The sequence below is a fragment of the Paroedura picta genome, chromosome 16 (assembly GCF_049243985.1).
Source record: "Paroedura picta isolate Pp20150507F chromosome 16, Ppicta_v3.0, whole genome shotgun sequence".
Taxonomy (NCBI): Eukaryota; Metazoa; Chordata; class Lepidosauria; order Squamata; family Gekkonidae; genus Paroedura; species Paroedura picta.
The window spans coordinates 23,413,047-23,435,336 of record NC_135384.1 but is presented as its reverse complement, the minus strand read 5'-3'; the positions used below and the strand labels follow the sequence as shown (position 1 = coordinate 23,435,336).

The 22,290-nt window shown below is 47.9% G+C and overlaps 1 protein-coding gene across 1 annotated transcript; it reads left to right on the top strand.

The window, feature by feature from the left end:
• Nucleotides 1-2,579: 2,579 nt before the first annotated feature.
• Nucleotides 2,580-21,037, top strand: CDK5RAP3 (CDK5 regulatory subunit associated protein 3). Its single transcript, XM_077313980.1, has 14 exons — nucleotides 2,580-2,708; nucleotides 3,545-3,590; nucleotides 4,173-4,304; nucleotides 4,471-4,571; nucleotides 5,615-5,663; nucleotides 6,837-7,015; nucleotides 7,733-7,869; nucleotides 8,768-8,912; nucleotides 10,170-10,292; nucleotides 11,660-11,744; nucleotides 15,058-15,146; nucleotides 16,467-16,672; nucleotides 18,525-18,696; nucleotides 20,725-21,037. The coding sequence occupies exons 1-14, from the start codon at nucleotides 2,703-2,705 to the stop codon at nucleotides 20,788-20,790; spliced, it is 1,536 nt and encodes a 511-aa protein (XP_077170095.1). The 5' UTR covers nucleotides 2,580-2,702; the 3' UTR covers nucleotides 20,791-21,037.
• The last annotated feature ends 1,253 nt before the right edge of the window (nucleotides 21,038-22,290 follow it).

Genomic DNA, 22,290 nt, shown 5'->3' with positions numbered 1-22,290 from the left:
TCATTACTTACTGCTACCTGGAGGCTGGCAACCTTAGGGCCATTTCGCACGGGGATCTTTGTTGCAAATTGGTCACTGAATGAAAAATCGCCATTTAAAATAGTGGAATTCGTCGTTTTGCACACCTGGCTTTGTAGTGGAATCAGTTGCGTTTTTTAGCGTTTCCCACAGGCTTCCGGTCTCGGCAGAAATCGCTAGAAAGGAAGCGCTATTGCCAAGCTCGTCCCGCCCCTGGCCGTCAAGCAGCCAATGGGCAGCCGTTAGCATGCTCCCAAACAGCCGCTTTCCCTTTAAGGAAGGTTTTTTAAAAAAAAAACAGACCCATAGCAACGAATCTGTGTAGATTCGTTGCTACGGAGAGACCCATCCAGCTGCCTAATGTGAGCTGTCGTTTGATTGTATGATCGTTTGCACGCTGCCTCGAGTGATAAAAAAAAATTCCCCCCCCCCTTCTCACGGGCTCGATTTTCGGCTGAATTTATGTGTAAAAAATAAAGGGACTTTATTTCAGCAAACGGGCTTTTAAGTGGTTTGTGCTTAGTGACTAAAGGTGAAGGACTGAAGCCAGGGAAGCCTCTAAACAGAAAGAGGCTCGCCGGTGCGTTTATCCCCGCTCGCTCCGAGAAAAAAAAATGGCGATCGCTTCGCCGGAAGTTTGGAGGAGAGAGCCAGGGGGAGGGACTTTGAAGAACCCGCAACAATGGTAACGCACAGGTCTTTAGCGCTAGTGTTGCAGATTGGTTGCAGGAGTGTATCGCTATCCGGAGGGTGAATCCACTTTTCTGGATTCCCCTGAAAGCGCCACAACGAAGCGCTTTTGGCGGGTCGGTTTCAGGATTGTTGCAGATTGTCTACGACGTCGTGGGTTATGGCAAATTAGTAGCGTTTCCAATTAGCAACCATTGTGCTATTTTGAAGCCGTGCGAAATGGCCCTTAGTCTTAAGCCTGCCTCCCTACCTTTCTCCCAGGTTGAGCAAAAGTGCAAACCATGAAAGACCTGGGCAAGCTTGAATAGACCCTCTGCAATGTCCAGTTTTGAAACTATTTTTCTGTCTTCCGGTGAACAAAGACAAATCTCCGATAGCATTATAATCCACAGGTGCTGCCTGGAAGCCGTAAACAATCGCTAGATCTTGCCAAGGTGTTCACCTGATACAGAAACAGCAGGGAGATTGTCCGATAGATGGCTGAAATACAGGTTAGAAACACTTTTACAACTCTAGTATAGGCTTCCTCTGTGCGTAATGAAAGCTTTTGTTCTGTACAGTACCTGTGATTTGGCCAGCCCTATTTCGCTATGACCTCTGGCTTGAACAAATAAATTACAGTAACTCCTACTCTCAGACCGGGAAGCCTGCCGCTGTTGAATTAGTTCAGGTTTCATTTTGTTTCCCAAGGGAAATCCACAGCACATTTAACAATCAACTTCTGAAAACTCTGATCTGGCAATATTCTGGATTTCTATGTGAATTCAAATGCAAAGTGTCTACCTTTGACAACTGCTGGAGGAATTTGCCTGGAGGAAGAGAGGGTGAAAGGTTGAATAAGATGTTTTTCTCTGGCCACGTCTCCGGGACTCCAATCACACATGCATTGTAAAGTGCAAGGAGATTGGAATGTGATTGTCAGTCAGCGTTCTTGCGTGGCCATAAGAGAGATTCAGAAAGCAGATATAAATTCACAAGTGCTAAAAGGACCTTGAAGGCTGCCGCTCTTCACCTGTGCACACCATCAGCAAGAGAAGGTCTGTAAAAACACTAAAGCCAAGCCTAAAAGGTCCAGTCTGGTCTACGGAGCTGTTTTCAATTTTTTAAACTGCAGTCTTCAAAATTTTGGATCGTTGAATGTGTCATTCTCATGCTTAGCTTCAGTTGTTTTGATACATCTGGTGGGTTCCACGACCCTAACCCTATTGCATTGTTTATTCAGTGTCCTATCTTGGGTTGCCAACTTGCAGGGGGTGGCTGGAGATCTCTCACTATTCCAGCTGCCAGGTGACAGAGTTCAATTCACCTGGAGAAAATAACCCACGTTGAAATGTGGATCTTATGGCATTTTACCCCATTGAAGTCCCTCCTCTCTAGGGAACTGCACAATCCAAATTCTCTGGGTCTTTCCCAGCCAGGCGCTCTCAACCCTACCCTGTCGATTGTACTCATTCTGTGTAATCCGCCTTGCGACCTTCAAGTGAGAAAGGCAGACTATAAAAACAAATCCAGCATCCCATGCACTACACTACCCATACTGCTGTATACGTTTATGGAGCGATGAGGTCTACTCAGCAATGAGTCCCATTTCAATCAATGTGGCTTTTCCCCCCAAAAAAAGCATTTTTAGACGCAGTTTCTTCCTTGCGTCCTCCAAAAGTATCGGCGAGAAGAACCTGCGCCTGCAGCCTTCGAGCGCCACCCACTGGCCAGTCGCCGCCATCACCTCGTCACCCGCCCTTCCCCGCAGCTTGCCCACTTGCCCTCCCTCTCTCATAGGACAGTGCCCGCAGCCCAATTAGGAAACAGGATACGAAGCTTCCCTCAGAGCTGTGTAAAGCGAGTGGGCATTGGGCGAAGCGCAGCCCGTTGCTGAATGGCTGCGGCGGGAGACGTCCTCCAACCTGCCTTTCCGGTGACTGGCTGACTATGAGAGGGGGCGGGACCTCAAAGAGGTGACGCGTTCTTTTTTGCTGCCGGACGCGGTAGAGACCATGCAGGTGAGCGAGACTCTTTATAAGCGAAACGGGAGGGGGAGGGCGTGGGTCTCCTGCGTTGCTAGGCAACAGCCCTCTGCTTTGGTCCCTAGGAAGCTTTTCCCTGCCTAGGCTTCCTGGCATTTCCCTTTGGGGGCGACTTCGTTATGCAGGGCACCCCAAGACCCCCCCCCCCCATTCTCCAGACTTCGGTTTTCTGCAGCCAAAGGCACCCCCTCCTTCACCTTGGAGGCCCACCTGCCTGCAGCTAGGCCTGTCCTGAGTCTGGTAGTTGTGCTGGAGTGTCAAGACCCTGTTGTCAATTGCACATATTCTTGCCATGAGTTGTGGCCCGTGATGCTCTGGAGTCCATGTAGCCTGTTGACCCCAATTAGTTTGGTAGTGAATTTAAATTTGCAAGCTGTCCTCTCCAGCAGAGCAGATTCAGGGCGGTGGGCAGCATGTGCGCAATAATACGACTTAATCACATTAAAACATTTTTTTTTAATTCCTAAAATCTCACCTAGAAGTATAAGCCGGACTCCTAGGTGGGGTGTGATACAGGAGGGAGGCAAGCCAGCAGACTATTGCACTAGGCTGGTGCAAGATCCAATGCACGGTAAAATTGTACAAAAGCATCAATAAGTTCAAGAGACAATGGCAAATCTATTGCAATTACCAGCTAAAACAAAATGAAACTTACATTTAACCCACACACTCTGCTCATCAGCTGTTCTTGCGAATATTTCTTATGGCCAATGCAAAGGTGGTAACACTTTGTGTCACAAATGCAACAAACCATTTCATTGGATTTGTAATCTTTATTATACAATATAATTTCTTTCTTTTTTTGGGGGCAGGACTATCAGAATTTGCCGATTGACATACAGACTAGCAAGCTGCTTGGTATGTACTTTTCTTGTTTTCCCCTGCTGGTTGGAATAATGAAAAGAAGAAGAAGAAGAAGAGTTGGTTCTTATATGCCGCTTTTCCCTACCCGAAGGAGGCTCAAAGCGGCTTACAGTCGCCTTCCCATTCCTCTCCCCACAACAGACACCCTGTGGGGTGGGTGAGGCTGAGAGAGCCCTGATATCACTGCTCGGTCAGAACAGTTTTATCAGTGCCATGACGAGCCCAAGGTCACCCAGCTGGCTGCATGTGGGGGAGTGCAGAATCGAACCCGGCATGCCAGATTAGAAGTCCGCACTCCTAACCACTACACCAAACTGGCTCTCAGTGGTTATGCCAGTTATTTTAATGGTAGCCCTTTTTTTTAAAGTGGTGTCTCTTGTGCAAAAACCAATTGCCTTCCCCTTGCATTAGGATAGATTCGTTGGTCTGAAGTAGCACAACAAAAATAGACCCCAGTAGCACCTTAAAGGTGCTATTGGGCTCTGTTTTTGTTCCCCTTGCACTGCAAATGTTGCTTGAGACAGGAAGTGTGCCTCCAGGGCTCTATGTTTTAACATGACTACTTTCCTTCTGCAGACTGGCTGGTGGACAGGCGACATTGCAGCCTGAAATGGCAGGGTCAAGTTCGCACTGTCCGAGAGAAGATCGCCACGGCAATCCAAGACATGCCAGAGAATGAGGAGATCAAAAGACTTCTTGCTGGCTCCTGTAAGTCTTTGTGGAGGCTTGTCGAGGGTCAAACATCCCACTTTGGGTTTCTAGGTTCCAAGCTCACCAAGTACCGGGGAATTTCCCGGTTTGGATTGGGAGAAGAGAATGGGATTTGCACATAGTTTATCAGAACCTTAACAGTCATCCCTGTCTCTGATTCCAGATATTCACTATTTTCATTGCCTGAGGATTGTGGAGATCCTTAAAGGGACAGAGGCCTCCACTAAAAACATATTTGGACGTTACTCTTCTCAGCGGATGAAAGTGAGTGATTTGTAAAGGAGGAGTGTGATGGCCATGGGCTTTCTCAGCTCCTCACCAGTCACACTGTCCAAACGCAGTTGATTTTAATGGCTTGTGAGTGGTCCATGAAGAAGTGTTAGCACATAACCATACTGGATTATGTGCTACTATTACAGAAGAAACCTGGAGAGGAAGAAGATTCTGTGGATTTAGGTAGATTGTAAGTGGGTGGTCAGAAGGGTTTGTGTCCATGCTTGGTTCTTGTGGTTCTTTCTTGCATAACTGGACAATGCCTCCACATGTGTATATGGGTCCTCGGCCTAGCTAATCTCCTGGTAGTTTCCCCTGTTTCTCCATTGCCTCCCCAAGCCCATTGCCTCCCCAAGCCCTGTCTGAGCCAGACCCCACGTTTACACTAACTCATCTCCCTCCATCCTTCTAGAAGTTCCACAGCCTCTCATAGGCTTCTGCAGCAGCATATTTTACATACTCCCCTTACAGGGCAGAATTTACTGGACTGTGTCCATCACAAATAGCGACATCTCCCATCTGTCGCACTGGAAGGTGAATCCCATGTAAGCTGATCACTGCTTCTTCTTTGGGTAGGGAAACCTCCAGCCCTCCCACCTGCTCTTGTGTCTGGGCTGGTGGAATACATGCAAGGAGCGGAAATGACATCACATTGATGTCACAGCTAGGTGAAAACATGAAGCGAAGTGCTCAAATTCCCTGCCAAACTCTACGGTATTTGTTACTTGAATACTTGATAATTACTTCTTTATTACATGCTGTTGGATTTTTTAAAATTCTAGAACGGTTGGCTTTCTTCCTGACTTCCTTATTCTTTTCCTGTTCTGCTCATGTATCCTGACTTGCCCCTTTCTGCCCAGATGATCCCATCCCTTCAGAGATCCCAGAGTAGGGACCAGACACACAGAACCTTGTGGGATGCCACCTCTGTGATCAAGTCTGGCCAGGTTGCATTCTGGATTCCTGGTTGAGGGAATATAGAATTGTGTACTGGTTGACCCTGTGATATTTTCACTCTTCTCTCTCTTTTACAGGACTGGCAAGAAGTTGTGTCACTTTATGAAAAAGAGAATTCTTACTTGGGTAAGGCACTTCTCCGCATTGGATGGGTAGACATGCCATTATAATAGGAAGACAAAGGTGACTCGTTTCTCACCGAGCTTTTTGCAAGTCAGACCCTGTGAATTCTGCAGCTGAAGGAGTTTCATCTCCAAAGCTCCTTGCATGATCAGACCAAGACCTTTTACAGCCCAGGATTATTATTTATTATTACATTATTTTCATTATTCTACGCCACTCTTGCTCCCAGTTCAGGGGCCCCATGGTGGCACACAGTCAAGACGCTTTAATAAGTTTTAAAATACACACATGCGATACAATAAAACAAAACACAAACAGACCCATAAACAGGAATGAGGATCTGTAATGGTTGTGGGAAGCTGCTCCCATATGGTGAACTAGTTGTCTCCTCCAACTTGCTCACATTCCTTAAGGCACCTGTCACTCATGTGGGACGTCGTCATCCATGGGAAAGGTTCACATGGCAAGCCACTGTTCAGTGACTGCAGCCAAGATCTGAGGTCTGGCTGCACAGAATACATGGATCAGTCCTTTAGCTCCCTGTTTTTCACACCCACTTGCCCTTTATCAGTCTACACAAGATTGTCTCTTGTAACTCCCCTGTATTTCCTTTGTACACTTCTGTATCCACAGTTGGACTTGCCTCAAACTTTTAACCCTTATGGCGTTTTCAGGGTTTATAGATCCCTGTGGGTCCACATGCTGCTAGTTGTCCATAAGCCCCATCCCTTCTTCCCCTCAGCTGGTTACTGAGTGTCACACACACCTACAGGAACTATAACCCTATGGCTGCAGTCCCAGATCGCCTGGGAGTGTGCATGAATGAAGCAGTTGCATGGGAAGGGGTGCATTGTACTGGGCTGTTCTTAGAGCCTGAGAACAAACCCAATTTCACAGGTGTGTCTAGATGGAACTTCTGCTGGAGGTTGCCATGATGGGTTACCAGGTAGGATTCTGACGGCCCTGTATAAAGAGGGCTAACCTTTGGGGGTGGGTAGCATACAAGATTTCTCAGGAGTTTTGAGATAATAGGAAAGGAAGTGAACTAGCTTATTATTTTGAATGCCAATGTTAGGAAACGGTGGGGAATCAAACTCGGCTCTCCACATTAGAGGCCGCTGCTCTTAACCACTCCACCAAGCACAGAAACTGACTTCCCTGTGTCTTTCCTCCCAGCGGAACTGGCCAGCCTTCTGGTGCGGAACATCAGCTACGAAATCCCCTCCCTCAAAAAGCAGATCAGCAAGTGCCAGCAGCTGCAACAGGAATACAGTCGCAAGGAGGAGGAGTGCCAGCTAACAGCTGCTGAGATGAGGGAGCGTTTTTACAGTTCCTGCAAGCAGTATGGCATCACGGTATGACGTGCTGCTGACCCCCACCCACCCTCACCCCCCACTGGCCACTTTAAGAATGGGGCAGGATGCTAACCGTCTGCAACTGGTCTTCTGTTATGGCCAAACCTAATTCAGAAGCCTGCAGACTCTTCTTTCATGCTAGCTCTTTGCAACCTGATATCACTTCTGGGCTGTAGTTATGTCCGTGCAGTGAGTGCTAGTAGTGTCAGTTTTTAAAAACCCACCCCTTGGTCATTCTGTCATTGATCAGCAAAAGGCAGCTTAGGTGATCAAAGTTCTACAGCATTTTTGGAAATGCTGGAAATGTCAAAGCTTGGGGCTTTTTACAGGTTTCCAGGAGAAGGAAATTATTTAGCCACGAGCCGTAAAAATAGGAATTAATCTAGGGCGTGTCACCGTGTCCAGTAATAATCAGAGCAGTATATAGCCAGTGTATGCACACCACGTAAGAAAGCAGAAAAACATCCTACTCCTTGGGTGATGTGACCATACAAAATAACTGTACAGAGCATTAAACTAAAGAGTATTTGCTCTGAGACAGGGTCACAGGTGTCTCTATAGCAGGGGTGGCCAAACTGTGGCCCTCCATAGGTCCATGGACTACAATTCCTCCTGCCAGCGTGGTGCTGGCAGGGGCTCTTGGGAATTGTAGTACATGGATCTGGAGGGCCACAGTTTGCCCACTCCTGCTCTATGGCATGCTCCCTTTCTACACAGGGCGATGACGTGCGACGGGAACTTCTGGCTCTGGTCAAAGACTTGCCATCACAACTGGATGAGATCGGGGCTGGTGCCAAGGGGCTGTCCGATGCCATCGACCTCTACCAAGCTTGTGTGCAGTTTGTATGTGAGAGGTAGGTGGCTGCTAACATTCCGTTGCGCTCCCCCCCTTTTTGTCTACATAGATTCCTCCCCACAGCTTGCTGGTGCTGCTGGGGATGGGCCAGCTAGCTTGGGGGTGAAGGGAGGTTGGAAGTCCTGGGTTCAGCCTCTGCTATCTCTGGCAAGAAATTCTCTACAATAGTCATTGTCGGGAAGGACATTTCTCTGCCTGAGATGCCAACAAGCTGCTGCCAGTCAGAGTAGGTGGTAGTGGACGGTGGATGGATGGACCAGTAGTCAAACTGGGCTGAAAAGGTCTTGCCCCTAGGCTGAACTGCAGTGGGTCATAGGAACCATATTGCCCCCTTCCCATTCCATGTATACTGGCTTCCGGTTTGCTTCAAGTTTCAAATCATTTTGCTGGTATTGATGACTAAAGCCCTGTAGAACCTGGTCCCAGCATCCCTCCTTCTCCCCTGCAGACCTCCCCATTTATTTGGGTCATCCTCAGAGGCCCTGCTTTGGTTGCCCCCGCCGACTGAGGCTAGACAGGGCTTTCTTGGTCATGGCACCAAAACTTTGGAGCTCCCTTGCCAGGGAGATTTGTCTGCTCCACCTATCAGTGTCTTTCACCAGCATGTGGAGGTTGGTACCTGCTCTGGGTTGGTAAGTGCTGCTCTCTGCCCAGGATGGAAGAGATGTCTCTAGGACAAGGATAGTCAACCTGTGGTCCTCCAGATGTTCATGCACTACAATTCCCATGAGCCCCTGCCAGCAAACGCTGGCAGGGGCTCATGGGAATTGTAGTGCATGAACATCTGGAGGACCACAGGTTGACTACCCCTGCTCTAGGAGGTTTGGAACCAAAGGCAAGCTTCTTGATGCCTCACCTCTGCATGCTGATCTGGGGTCTCCTTCTTTACATTCCAGTTCCACCGAACAGGTGGTCCCGTTATTGAGGCACATGCAGGTTCGGGGCAACACCACCATCTACGAGTGGAGACGGGGCGTCAAGCCAACCTCGGTGGAACGGCTCGCGACGGAGGAAGCGAAGGAGTCGATGGACCAGGAGGCAGTAAGCCCACTTCTGTGAAAGAGTTGGAAATGGATGCTAAGAGATGCGGGGCTGAATGAGGATTCGCTCAGGGCATCATCCCAGCCAAGGGTCCACCCAGGTCTTGTTTAGGGCAGCCAAAATATTACAGGCTTCTCTACGCACAATTAGTTCACAAGTTTTTTGTAGCATTGAGTAGGAACGTGATTTGAGGCCTCACTTCCATGATATCAGGAACTCTTGAGCATGGCGCTACGCATGGAGGAATATCAAGAGAGAGGGTGTTATTACATTTTAGAAACAAAGGACCCTTTTGACCGTTTCCACAGAACGACATAGGGATGATGTCAAACATCTAAATGTGGCTGGTGACTTCTTAGGCTCCCTCTTCCCCAGAATCATAAGGGCTTCTGTGACAAAGCAGTGCTGTTGGAAGTCAGGAAGATCATGGCACGGGATTTTTAAAATCCTTTTACCATGTTAATCACTGTAGAAGAGACTGACCATGGCTGTGGGTCCCTCAGAGCAAGTAATCATAATGGGCAACGGCAATGAAGGTCCCAGGGTCAATCCCCACATCTCCAGTTGAAAGCTCCAGGAAGGAGCTGGTGTGAAAGGCCTGAGACCCTGGAGAGGCACTGTCTGAGTAGATGATACTGAACTTGATAGACCAGCTTGGTGTCGTGGTTAGGAGTGAGGACTTCTACTCTCGTGAGCCTGGTTTGATTCCCTGCTCTCCCCCATGCAGCTCGCCACAGCACTGATAAAGCTGTTCTGATCAAGCAGTAATATCAGGGCTCTCTCAGCCTCACCCACCTCACAGGGTGTCTGTTGTGGGGAGAGGAAAGGGAAGGTGAATGGAAACCACTTTGAGACTCCTTTGGGGAGAGAAAAGTGGCATTTAAGAACCAACTCTTCTTCTTTTTCTTCTTCTTCAGTAATCTCAGGGCTCTCTCAGCCTCACCCACCTCACAGGGTGTCTGTCGTTGGGAGAGGAAAGGGAAGGTGACTGTAAGCTGCTTTCAGACTCCATCTGGTAGAGAAAAGCAGCATATAAGAACCAACTCTTCTTCTTCCAAGGGTTGGATTTGGTATAAAGCAGCTTCATGTATGATCACAGGATTTTAAAATTGGATAATAAAAAGTCATTTGCATGGGGGTGGGGTATGTAAATATATCCTGAGCTGGGAGTTCTGTGACCCTTCCCGAATCATCTTTGCTGAGGCCACACCGGACTTTCAAAGGGCTTGGTGAACTTTCCACCTCTTCTGGTTGCAGATCGACTGGGGAGACCTCGGAGCAGAGTCAGCGTCTGTTCCTGAGACGGTCGATTATGGCATCTCCGTTGAAGAAGCCAGCGAAGAGATAGATTGGGGGATTTCCCTAGAGTCGAATGAGCTGGTGGGTAGCTTCCCCGTCCGTCTTCCTCTGTGTTCCGTTTCCCCCTGGCACGGGCTTCCCTTCTGGTTTCAGGGAGAGCCTTTGATTCAAACCGGGAGCAGACAACTTCAGCAGCTACCTTGGCTCCCAAAAGGTGTGGTCAAGTCAGGTGGGACTACAGCACAGCTCTGGGACCTCAGGGAGAGGGGGGTGGAGTGGTGATGTCAGCCACTAGAGCACTTCCTGCTGGCAGCAGTCCCACCTGAGTGGGTGGTGGTGTATTTTGTGACTATTGCCTCTGCTCAGACTACAAGGTGGGTGTGGGAGATTGCCAGCTGCGCATGCAGGGTTGCCACTACTCTGGAGAACAGGGGACATTGCTGCTGCCGCCCACCCCATACCTCAAGTGGAGCTTCTTTTGTAGCCAGCACAACCTTCATCTCCCAGATTAGGGCATTTGTTATCTTACTTTTCCTAGAGTTGCTAGGCCATGCTTCACTTGGCGGGGGCTCCAGGGGCAGAGGTGGAGGGGGGGGGGAGGCAACAGCAGTCTCTGCAACATGGTATCTTTTCTGGGGAAATGGAGAAGTGACGTTGGGTGGCTCTAGGAATTGCTAGGAACTCTGTGGCAAAACCATAGAGCTTCTACCATTCCTAGGGCTATCTATTGCTATTTCTGGATTTTGCTTAGAAATGACATCGCAGCAAAGCCTTTTAAAAGGATCCCCCCCGCCCCGGTAGCTGCTTGAAGTGGCAATGGGCAAATCTGCCAGCTCTTGTAACCCTGTTTTCCCCAAAGAGGAAACAATACCAATTTAAACAAGATGCAGTATGAACAAATAGTAAAGGTGACATCTTAGTCTGGCCTGTAATTGGCCACAAGGTATAGAGCAGCCTTTCTCAACTTTTCTTTTACCATTGAGAAGCCCCTGAAGCATTCTTCAGGCTTCAAGAAACCGCAGAAGTGTCGCAATCATGCAGAATATGGTTGGGAAGCAGAGCTGTGTACGTGGTCATCAGGGGCTTCTTCCCTTTTCAGGCCCTTCATTGGCCGTTTTGGTTGGGGGGGCAGGGCGACCCGGCTGTATACGATCATATCACCTGATAAATGTGTTACAATTTTTACAAAAATATAAAAACATTCATTAACTCCCACCTATTTGAGAAACCCTTCCAGGATCGTCAAGAAACCCCAGGGTTTTGCAAAAACCTGATTGAGGAAGCCTGGTATAGAGGGAACACTCTGTTTGTGGCAGTGATAATCTGTATTCCAGGGGCTCCTCCACAGTCAAAAGGTTGGGAAAGGCTGCATGAAATAATAGCTGAGATCCTGGGGCCGACTTGCTGGCGTCCAGTCGCTGAAGTGTTCTGGGTTTCCTTTTCTGCAGGCGAATGGGACCACCAGCCCAGACGAGGGAGGCGTGAGCGTAGCAGACCCAGCGCAGATTGTGGTGCTGGACGCTGGCAGTGAGGGTAAGCCTCCACCCCGTTGCTTATTAATCCCAAGAGGAAAAGGGGCGCACTTGGTGCATGATGGGGTGGAACACATTTGGAGGAAAAAAGGGGGTGGTTGAAAAGTCGCGGATGAACGGAAAGCGATTTCAAGGCAGCGGGAAAGGCTGAATTGGGTATGGGAAGGCTACTTTGTTTTAATTTACAATTTCTGATAAGAGTGGTCTAGCCTGGGCTGCTCGAGATGCTGGTAACGCCATACCAGTTGTTGATTTGTTAAAAAGAGAGAGAGAGAGGTTCTGGTCTCAAGTTTACCCGGAAGCTTTTGATTTAGAAGTCCCTCCTTTTAATCTCTCCTGTGCATGTGTTGGCTGTCCTTACCCAGTGAGAAGGTGCTTGCATTCTGTACGTGCCCAGAGGCTGTTTCCTCCTTTTGCTTCTTCTGAAGCCTGTTCTGTAGCTCAGGGGTAATCAACCTGCGGTCCTCCAGATGTCCATGGACTACAATTCCCATGAGCCCCTGCCAGCAAATGCTGGTTGTTCCTTTCCCTTTCTTAAGCTCTCCCCAATGAGTGCAGCCTGCAGATAAACTTAACACACTAAGTTAATTAGCATCAGACTTTGGGTGGAAGGGCCGGACTTGTAGATCTTAGCAGGTTGCCTGTCTAGATACGGTGAAAAGGAAGGGGAAATTTATTTATTATATTTATATACCGCCCTCTTGCGGCTCAGGGCAGCTTACATAGAACGTAGGAATAAGTACATTACAAAACTTCAAACAGCACAATAGTAAGAGTAACAGTAGTTTTAGCAGCCAGTAACAAAGTTCTAACCACACTTCCATACAACAGTTCCAACATCAGTGGTGTCAGCTGTGGTCTCCTAGGTTGGCCAATTTGGGCATCAGTTCATGGGGGGGGGAGGTTTCTGGAGGGGCCAGCAGATGTCGTTGGTTCAGTCGACCTCAATCCAATGATGTTATGATTTTTGTTATTATGGTTATAATGTACTCCCCTATGTAAACCACCCTGAGCCTTAGGGGAGGGCGGTGTATAAATATATAATACATAAAAATAAATGCCTGGCAGAATAGCTCCATTTTACAGACCCTGCAGAGCTGTGGTAGCTCAGGCAGGGCCCTGATCTCTTCTGGGAGCAAATTCCATCTGGTATGTCATGTGTTCCTCTCTGCCCCTATATTTATGTTACCTTAGCAAATAGCAGATTCCCATGATGGCATGCCATCCGACCCTGAAGGCACTGAACAAAGTTTGAGTTAAATAGCACCTTTAAGACCACCTTTCATTCTGGGCATAAGCTCTTGTGTGCACACACACTTCTTTGTTTCTGGTGCTTGAATTGGAGGAGACCCAGGCAAGAAGCAGACACACGATGGCGCTGTTGGATGCATGGTTTCTCCCTCCTGCTTGGAATCATCCGCAGGACAAGCTCATCCCGCTTTTCCTTGATGCATTTATTTTATTTACATTTAATTTCCCCTCTGTTTGTCTAAAGGATTGTTCCTCTGTGGCAGAGCCCTGTTGTGCAGGCAGAAAGTCTGCAAAAGTTCATTCACTGGCAGCTCCGGTTAAAAGATCTCAAATAGTGAAATGTTGGGGAAGGCCTTTCTCTGTGTGTGACTTAAAGAGCCATCGCCTTTTGGAATTGCACTAGATGGATCGATAGCCCGAACTCCTTATAAACCAGTTTTGTGTGTTGACATGTGTTGAAATTGTTCTGGTGCTTTCATTGTGCAGTCCTATGTTGCGTTGGTGGAACGGACCTGCACTCTGGGATTTGGGGCGTTTAGAGCAATGACAAGTGGAGCATGATGCAGGGCTATAAAATAATGCTCTTGGTGGTTTGAAGAAAGTGTGCAGAGTAGCATTGCGCAAGATCTCGGGATTGCTTGGAGATCTCTGGAATTACAACTGACCTGCAGGCTGTAGGAACCAGTTCCCTTGCAGAAAATGGATAAAAAGGAAGGGGGAAATTATTTATTATATTTATATACTGCCCTCTTGCGGATCAGGGCAACTTACATAGAATGTAGGAATAAGTACATTACAAAACTTCAGATAGCACAATAGTGAGAGTAACAGTAATTTCAGCAGCCAGTAACAAAGTTCTAACCACACTTCCATACACCAGTTCCAACTACCAGTGGAAGATCCAGTGGGCATAGGTAAATGGGGAAGAGACTTCACGTTGGGGGCTCCTGCAGTATATGATAACGCAATATACTGTTGGTGAGATTAGTAGGATCTTGACTCTATTTTTACAACAAAGCCAAAGATTCATATCTTTGTGAATCTGGCCCTCTACTGTTCTTCAGGACACTTTGTTCTTGTAAAAAGGGTACAGAAAGGGGAGAATTAGACAAACTCATGGTCAAAAGGCCCATCAATGGATGTATTACTGGGGGGACTCTGTAGTATTATATGCAGCTGAAATCCCTATCCAGGCTCCACCTCAAGCAGCCAAGAATTTCCCAACTCATAGTTGAGAGAGAGAAAACGTATCTCCCGGTCCGACATTATGGAATTTACCACTGCATTCTGGACCAGCTGTCGTTCCTGGATCAAGGTTAAGGGTAGGCCTGTGTAGAGTGAGTTGCAGAAGTCCAGTCTAGTGGTGACCGTTGCGTAGACCACTGTGGCTAGGTGTTCCAGGTCCAAGTAGGGCGCTAGTAGTTTGGCTTGGCATAGGGGGTAGAGCTCCAGCTGCACTACTCTTGTGACCTGAGACTCCATTGAGAGGGAGGCATTGAGGATCACGCCCAGGTTCCTGGCGGAGTGAGTCACTGATAGCTGCACACTGTCCAGGTTGGGCAATCGTGCTTCCTCCACTTGGTCCTTTCTACCCAGTCCCAGGACCTCCATCTTTGAAGGGTTGAGCTTCAGACAACTCTGCTCAAGCCATCCCATCACTGCTTCCAGACATCTGGTTTCCGGGGGTGATTCAGGGCGGTCATCCATCAGGAGGAAGAACTGGGTGTCACCTACTGATTGATGGCATCCCGGCCCAAACCTCTGCAGAAGCTGGGCAAGAGGGCACATAAAGATGTTAAATAACATTGGAGAGCATAAAATGGACCTCAATTTCTGGCAAAGGTAGAGCACTTACCTGGGCTAAAAAGAAAAGCTGGTGATGTATTAAAACAGTAAGAACCAGGCAGGATGAGGCCTCTCCCTCCTTGTTTGGCTGGGGGAGAGGGGACAAGGGTTAGGAAGCAGGGCTGAGCTGTTGCATTAGAACTTTTGGCCTGTGTGACAACAAATTTTCCTTCCTCCTTTGTCTTCTGTGTCTTCCCCCATCTGTTTTCTGTAATCAGCCCCAGAAGGAATTGCCCAAGGTCCTGATGCTCTCAGCCTCCTTGAGACCCCGGAGACCCGTAACCAGTTTATCGATGAACTAATGGAGGTAATGGGGAAACTGGTTTTAAAGAGATTTTTTTTAAAACCATAGATAACTTTATCTGCTGGACTTCTGAGTATTCTGAAGCTCTTCCCATGTATTTCTCTTCTACTAGACTTCAGCTCTCGCGATTTGTTTTCCTGAAAAGCTCCATTTCCAAGTTATTTATTTATTTAAAACATTTTTTTCTGCCCCCTTTCCACCCAACTTAGGAACCTCAAGGCAGCAAACGTTCAGAATCATTTAAATGAGATTTTAAGTATACGTGCAGAAGCACACGTAACAGTTTAACCACAGCGGAACAAAAAACTTAATGCATAATGCAACCACATACATAAACAGGAAGGAGGATCAGGGAGGGCATGCCAGATGGGACGCACTGGTGGGATACAATGAAGAGAGTGGGACAGATGAATCTCCATGGGAGGAAATTTCATGATTTTGGTGCTATCACCAAGAAGCCCCTTTCTTGGGTCGCCACTGACCCAAGCATCAGGAGGCAAGGGTGCCCTCAAAAGTTCACCAAGTAGGCTTGCATGAGCATTGGTGGTCTTTTAGATGAGTTAGTAGAGCAATAGAATAAAGTTGGAGGCCTGCAGCACCTTTAAGAGCAACAGAGTTTAATTCTGGGTGTAAGCTTTCTGAAGAAGTGTGTGTGTGCACATAAAAGCCAGAATTAATACTTGGAATGGAACTTTGTTGGTCTTAAAGGGACTCAAAATGCCCGTGTTTGCAGTCACTGTTATGCAGTAGAACAGTGGCCATCAACACATGCACTGTGTAGCCATTTTTTGTTGCTTTTTGAAAAAGCCTGCAGCTAAGTGCTCATGTGTCAAGAGGGAGGGTTCAACACCTCATGTATGTTTCCACATGCAGGCTGAGATGCCCTTTTCAGGCGTGCCCTACAAATTTTATCTCTGTTCCCACATGCCCCCCTCCTTCAAGTGATTATAGTTTTAAGGGGTAGAAGGCAGGATGTTTTCAGTGTAGTAGTACAATCTACATCTTTCTACCAGCAGCATTTGTATCTGTCCCTAGCTTGCCTTTAAATTTTGGGGAAGGTGTCCTGTATATGCTCAGAGGTATGCATTTCAATGATAGCACCGTATTTTCTGGATTTGTTCTGGCACTGAAACCTGGATATGGGATAGGACAGCGTAGTACAACTCTGGTCAGATCAGTTGCCGAAAGCTACCCTGTGCCATTACCTCACTGCCTTCCTCTCAGCTTGCAAGCCAGATCCAGCCTAAAAGAAGGGGGCTGGTTGGCTGACAGATACCTTGCGCTGTGTCCTCTCACTTCCTATTTCTCTCCCTTCTCCCACAGCTAGAGATCTTCCTATCCCAGCGCATTGTCGAGACGAGTGAAGAGGTAGACATTTTGTCCGTCAGCCAGTTCCAGCTAGCCCCGCCCATCCTGCAGGACCAGATCAAAGAGAAATTAGAGGCCATGGTTGCAACCCTCCAGGATCTGATTGGCCGGATGACCAGCTTGAGGATGCAACATCTGTTCATGATCCTGGCCTCCCCAAGGTTGGTGCCAGTTCCCTGCCCAAACCTAACATCTTCCCTTCGATATCAGGGTCCCTCCTTTAGCTGCGCCGTCAAACAAAATTTCTAACCTCTTAATGCCTGAGAATTACAGTGGCTGTTAGTACGGGTAGGCCAAGATTTAAATCCCTCTTGGGAAGTGAGGACTGGTTCTGTAGGAAGACCATGGATTTATTGGCCACGTAGAATCTGGAATTTGGCACAGTGTTTAGATTTGATGAAAGAGCTACGCTTTTGATGACAGGTAAACACATAGAGCCTCTTGTGGCGCAGGGTGGTAAGGCAGCTGTCTTGCTGTCTGAAGCTCTGCCCATGAGGCTGGGAGTTCGATCCCAGCAGCCGGCTCAAGGTCGACTCAGCCTTCCATCCTTCCGAGGTCGGTCAAATGAGTTCCCAGCTTGCTGCTGGGGGGTAAACGGTAATGACTGGGGAAGGCACTGGCAAACCACCCAGTATTGAATCTGCCAAGAAAACGCTGGAGGGCGTCACCCCAAGGGTCAGACATGACTCGGTGCTTGCACAGGGGATACCTTTACCTTTAAACACACATATGTAGCCCCCATTACTGTAGCCTAAGTGTTGGATCACTCGATTCCTGTCCTTACTGCGGCCTTCATTCCACATACAGGTCCCATGATGTCCAGCAGAGGCTTTGTGGGGGGTAAACAGGGGCCCCCTTGTTTTTTTCACCAGTGGAAAACCTGGTTGGGTCCAGTGCTGTGAAAGCTCCAGCATCCCAAGGCTAAAGAGTCTGTCCTGCCTGCCTTCATTCTCCAAGTCTACCGAAGGCCTTCCTTCTGCCACAGAGAGGGAAGTTTATCAGATGTGCTCACGCAGCGCACCCAGGGCCCTGAGCAGCATTCACAAACAGGCATTCACAACCCCCTTCCTTGGATGTTTGCATTGCAGATGCCGGGCGTCTCAGACCGTCTGCCGCATTCCATATAAAGGAGAGTGCAGCATTTGGGCAAATATTCCTGCACTGCAGCACACCCTCTTCTCCTTGGCACCGTTTCCTACAATTCCGGTTATCTGTTAACGGGCAAACGGAGGAAAGCTTGTGCCGATGTACCCTAATTAGGACTGTCAGCTGATTTAAAGGTCTTTTTTTAAAAAAGAAAACCAATCCGTTAATTCAATCTGGGTTGCTTTTAAATACTGCAGTACCTAAATGAAGCCATTGCTTTTAGAGTATTGAGGGAAAGGACCAGTGACCAGTGTCTCCTAGGCTGTAAGATGTGATGTGGCTCACAGTCTAATCCTGTTCTGCATGTGCCATAGGTCTGTTGCTGTGTGTCCTTTCCAGGTGCAAAGACCTCTCATCCCATTCCCTGCCTTTTCTCCTGCTACCACATAGCTGCTTAAGAGAAACAAAATCTGCAAATCAGCCAGTCAGACTGAGAGCATTAGCGAGTGGAAAGGGATGATTTTGCTTAGCATAGGAAACCTTTTCTGGTGCCCACTGATTAGGAAGTGGGTGGGGCCAGGTAGAACCTTTTGGAGATTTGATTGGCTGGGCACATTTAAAAAAACATTTCTCTGCAGCTGCCAAGACATCACAAGCATCTGCCCTGTGGTACTGAATTTAAGCTGCAGCAATGATTTTGTGGCTGGCTCCGCCTCCAGCGGCAGCCATTTTTGTTGCTGCACCCACCATGGCGCATCAGATTTCCAAATATGCCGGCAAGCTCTAAAAGGCCAGCCTGGATTGTCCTTTCCAATCCCTGCAAATCTTACAATTCAGAGATCTCACGAGAGCGATGAGAAAAAACACCAATTGAAGAATTGCAGCAGAGAAGACCTTGCTGGCCCCTTTCACATGTTGTTGCTTTAGGTACGTGGATCGAGTGACGGAGCTCCTTCGCCAGAAACTAAAGCAGGCAGACTTGCTGTACCTGAAGAAGGACCTAATGATCCAGAAACGGCAAGAGGCCCTGGAAGAGCAGGCTGCCCTGGAGCCAAAACTTGACCTTCTTGTGCAGAAAACGAAGGAGCTGCAAAAACTGGTGAGCACAGCAGGACAGCGCAAAGCTTGGGGAGGGGGCTCCCATCTCTGCCCTGTCTCCACCACCTCAAAAGTCCAGAGGTCAGTTCTATTACAGACAGGCTCCCAGAGCCATCAGGCCTTGGAGGGCCTGGTGAAGCTTGGTAAATGGGTCACCTGGGAAGTAATGGAGTTGGAGAAGAGGAAGCTTACAGGCAGAGCACTGGGACTTGGTATTCTTTCCTCTCCCAATGACCTGCTTAGACTAAGGAGTCAAACCAGATTTGGGAGCCTTGTAAGGCCAACTGGAGCACCATTGGTCTGGTTGACACATCAGGATTTGCTGCATAACCGACCAGTGGATTGTGGCTTTGCTATTCTACTCTACATTTTTCAGAATTCCATAACGTTTCACCACCATTATGGTTTTTAGTATTGAGCCCACATCTATGGCAGGTTTATTGGAGTATGAAGAAGCCCTTCAAAATCCACTGGTGCTGTTGATCTCTGTGTCCACCCCCACCCCCCATTGTTAGCAGAAGCAGAATTTTTAAAAATCTACATTTGGCTTTTTCGCACAGTAAATGCAGCTCTTTGAATTAAAGCAGACCCATTGCTTACTGGTCTGCTAAAGTGCCTTGCATGCTGAGGTTCCCAAGTGTAAGTCTAATGGAAGGATTTTTGGTGTGACTGAGCTAAGAAAGGGCTTCTGTCTGAGATTTATGTGCTGCCCGGTGAAGTAGAAAAGGCTGAGGGATGTAGACTAGCAGCCTAACTCTTTTTGGGAGTTGGGGAGGGGCTGGGATTGTGCCATTGCGACTTTATAATCTCCTCACCATGGGTAAAGCATTGGGGATCAGGACTACACCCTGCGTCTGCCTAGTTCTCACTCTCTGTGCTTTATCCCTTGCTAATCTTAACCGTGGTTCACACTAACAAGGTTTACTGCTCACTGGGATTTGAAACAAATTTCAGGCCCTCATATCAAGTCTTAGGCTTAGTTCAGACATCCCATGAAACCCTGGTGTGATTAAACCAGTTAGTGTGATCATTCAAGACCTCCACTAACTATGATCCATGAAAACCAGGATCTGAAACTTCAGTTTAAAGATGGTCTATTAACCACTGGTTGCCTCAAGTGTGGTTTCCCACAACATATCAAGACGGACATCCCTGCAGGTCCCAAGTGGGTGTCTGTGGGAGAGACAGGGGAAAGAGCAAGCTGGATCAACCAGGGTTTTGATGATCCTCCATGAACTGAATCCTGGTCTCATAAACCGTGGTTAAATCAACCATGGTTTCATTTGTCTTTGAGCCTTGGTGAAAAGACATTGACTCACTCCACCAAGCAATGTCTTTTCACCAAGGCTCGAAGACGAATGAAAGTGAGCCTTGTGTTTCAGAAAACAGGAGCTCTCACACACCTCCTGTACCTTTCAGTGGGACGTTCGGGGAAAGGCCGGGAGGAGTGCTGTAGCTACTGGCTGGTGGGGGAGCTGCAATTGTGATTTTCCATGTGAAGTCTCAAGCTGGACCATATCATAAAATAACTGAGAGACGCAGTTATGAAATAAACAATAATATACCAAGAACATCTGTTCTCATGGAACCTGTGAAAGAGCTAGAAGTACCGTCGCTGTGAGCAATTGTTAATTATAGGTTCTTGTAGCCCAAAGATACACTTTGTAGGCGTTTTTGAGTTAAAAGTTTTACATATTGGGCTTCCATTGCCCATAGATACACCCATCCCTGTGCTTTGGAGTGAACATAACTGAGGAAGGTGAATCCACACCCAAATGTTTTGCGTTTACTTCAAGCAAAACTAATACAAAAAAAAAAAGGACTACAAGCAGGAAGTTTTGCTTCTTTATCGATAAACCCAGCCAGGCACTGTCAGCCTTGTGGACAACCAGGTCATACTTGGGAAGAAAGTTTGAATGGTGGCCTCCAGCCGGTCAGAAAGCCTTGCCAGGGGAGCCGGTCGGATTTTAGGCTCTTGGCTGAGCTGTTCCAGAGGACCCCTGATGATGGACATTCTTTGTCTTTTCAGATTGAAGCCGACATTTCTAAACGGTACAACGGCCGACCGGTGAACCTGATGGGTGCCTCCCTCTGATCCCCGTTCCTCTCCACGCAGACACCCCTTCTGGGGTTGGAGCAGTGAGGCATGAATCACGCCCTCAACCAAGCCTAAGGGAGAAGAACAGAAGGAGTGCAAGAGCTGAGGAGAAAGGACTTGCTGAACTCTGGCAGTGAGACGTAGCCAGAACACGAGGGATTCCACCACCACCACCCTCCACATAGGGACAGAAGTGCATCAACAAATCCTTGAGGGCAAAATAAATTTCTCTTCTCCACCATGAGTTCCTTTGTATGTTTTTATATCCATATTCTCTGGCCAAGGAAAGTGTATGATCTTTGCCTCTTGACGCCCTACAAACTGTGGCTCTCCCGATGTCCAAGGGCTACAATTACCATGAGACCCTTCCTACATGCAGGGGCTCATAGTAATTGTAGTCCATGGGCATCTGGAGAGACATGGTTCAGCTACACATCCCTGCCCTACGTGAAACCAATTCTTGCCTCCCCAGGGAAACGTCTTGCAAGAGTCATTGGACTAGTCTCGGTTTTATCTTAAGAAAAATATTCCAACTAGAGGAGGAAGTGCAGCTGTCAGCTCAGTTATTGGAGCATTCCACTAGTGTCTTATTAATACCTCTGGGAATAGTAGGCCCTCTGTCTGTTTGGGGGATTCAACTCCTGACCTTCCTGGGAGGTAGGGGGGAAGGTCCTGCTGGGATATATTTTTGTCCCATTTGTTCTTTAGGACAACGCTGCCTCCTGTTACCAGTTTCTGATATTGTGCCTCCATCTTCAGCCCTGAGAAAAGAGCAAACACCCACAAGTTTGTTCTCAGTGGGACACTAGCTTTGTTTAATCCCCATCTGGGAACCAAACTTAGTGGGCTCTTTCACTCCTCATACAGGGCAAACCTTTGTGTTTGTTTGTTTGTTTGTTTGTCCAGGTGTGCTTCTGGAGCAGGGGTGGCCAAACTGACTCACCAGATGTCCATGGGCTACAATTCCTATGTGCCCCAGGGCTCATGGGAATTGTAGTCCATGGGCATCTGGAGAGCCCCAGTTTGGCCGCCCCTACTCTAGAGGAACCAGAGCTGAATATCAGACCTTAAATCAGGTTTTCTCAACTAGGGTTTTGTGAAATCCTGGGGTTTCTCGAGGGTCCTGGAAGGGTTTCCCAAATGGGAGGTAGTTAATTAATTTTTAGTATATTTTTTAAGTTTGTTGAACAATTATCGAGTTAGATGGCCATATATGGTCATGTCAACCCACCCGCCCAGCCCAAGATGGCCAATGATGGGCCTGAAGAGAATGGGAAGGGGAGGAGCTCCAGGTGGCCATGTACACAGCCATCCCAACCATATTCTGCACGATCATGCGACTTCTGGGGTTTCTTGAAGCCTGAAGAATATTTCAGGAGTTTCTCAACAATCAAAAAGTTGAGAAAAGGTGCCCTAAATCAGCGAATGCTGGCAGGGGCTCATGGGAATTGTAGTCCATGGACATCTGGAGGGACGCAGTTTGACTACCCCTGCCCT

What these genes read in the sequence shown, in the direction of transcription:
- CDK5RAP3 (XM_077313980.1), top strand. An exon ending in ACAGACTAGCAAGCTGCTTG is followed by an intron (nt 3,591 to 4,172) that starts GTATGTACTTTT and finishes TTCCTTCTGCAG; the next exon opens with ACTGGCTGGTGGACAGGCGA. An exon ending in GTGCAGTTTGTATGTGAGAG is followed by an intron (nt 7,870 to 8,767) that starts GTAGGTGGCTGC and finishes TTTACATTCCAG; the next exon opens with TTCCACCGAACAGGTGGTCC.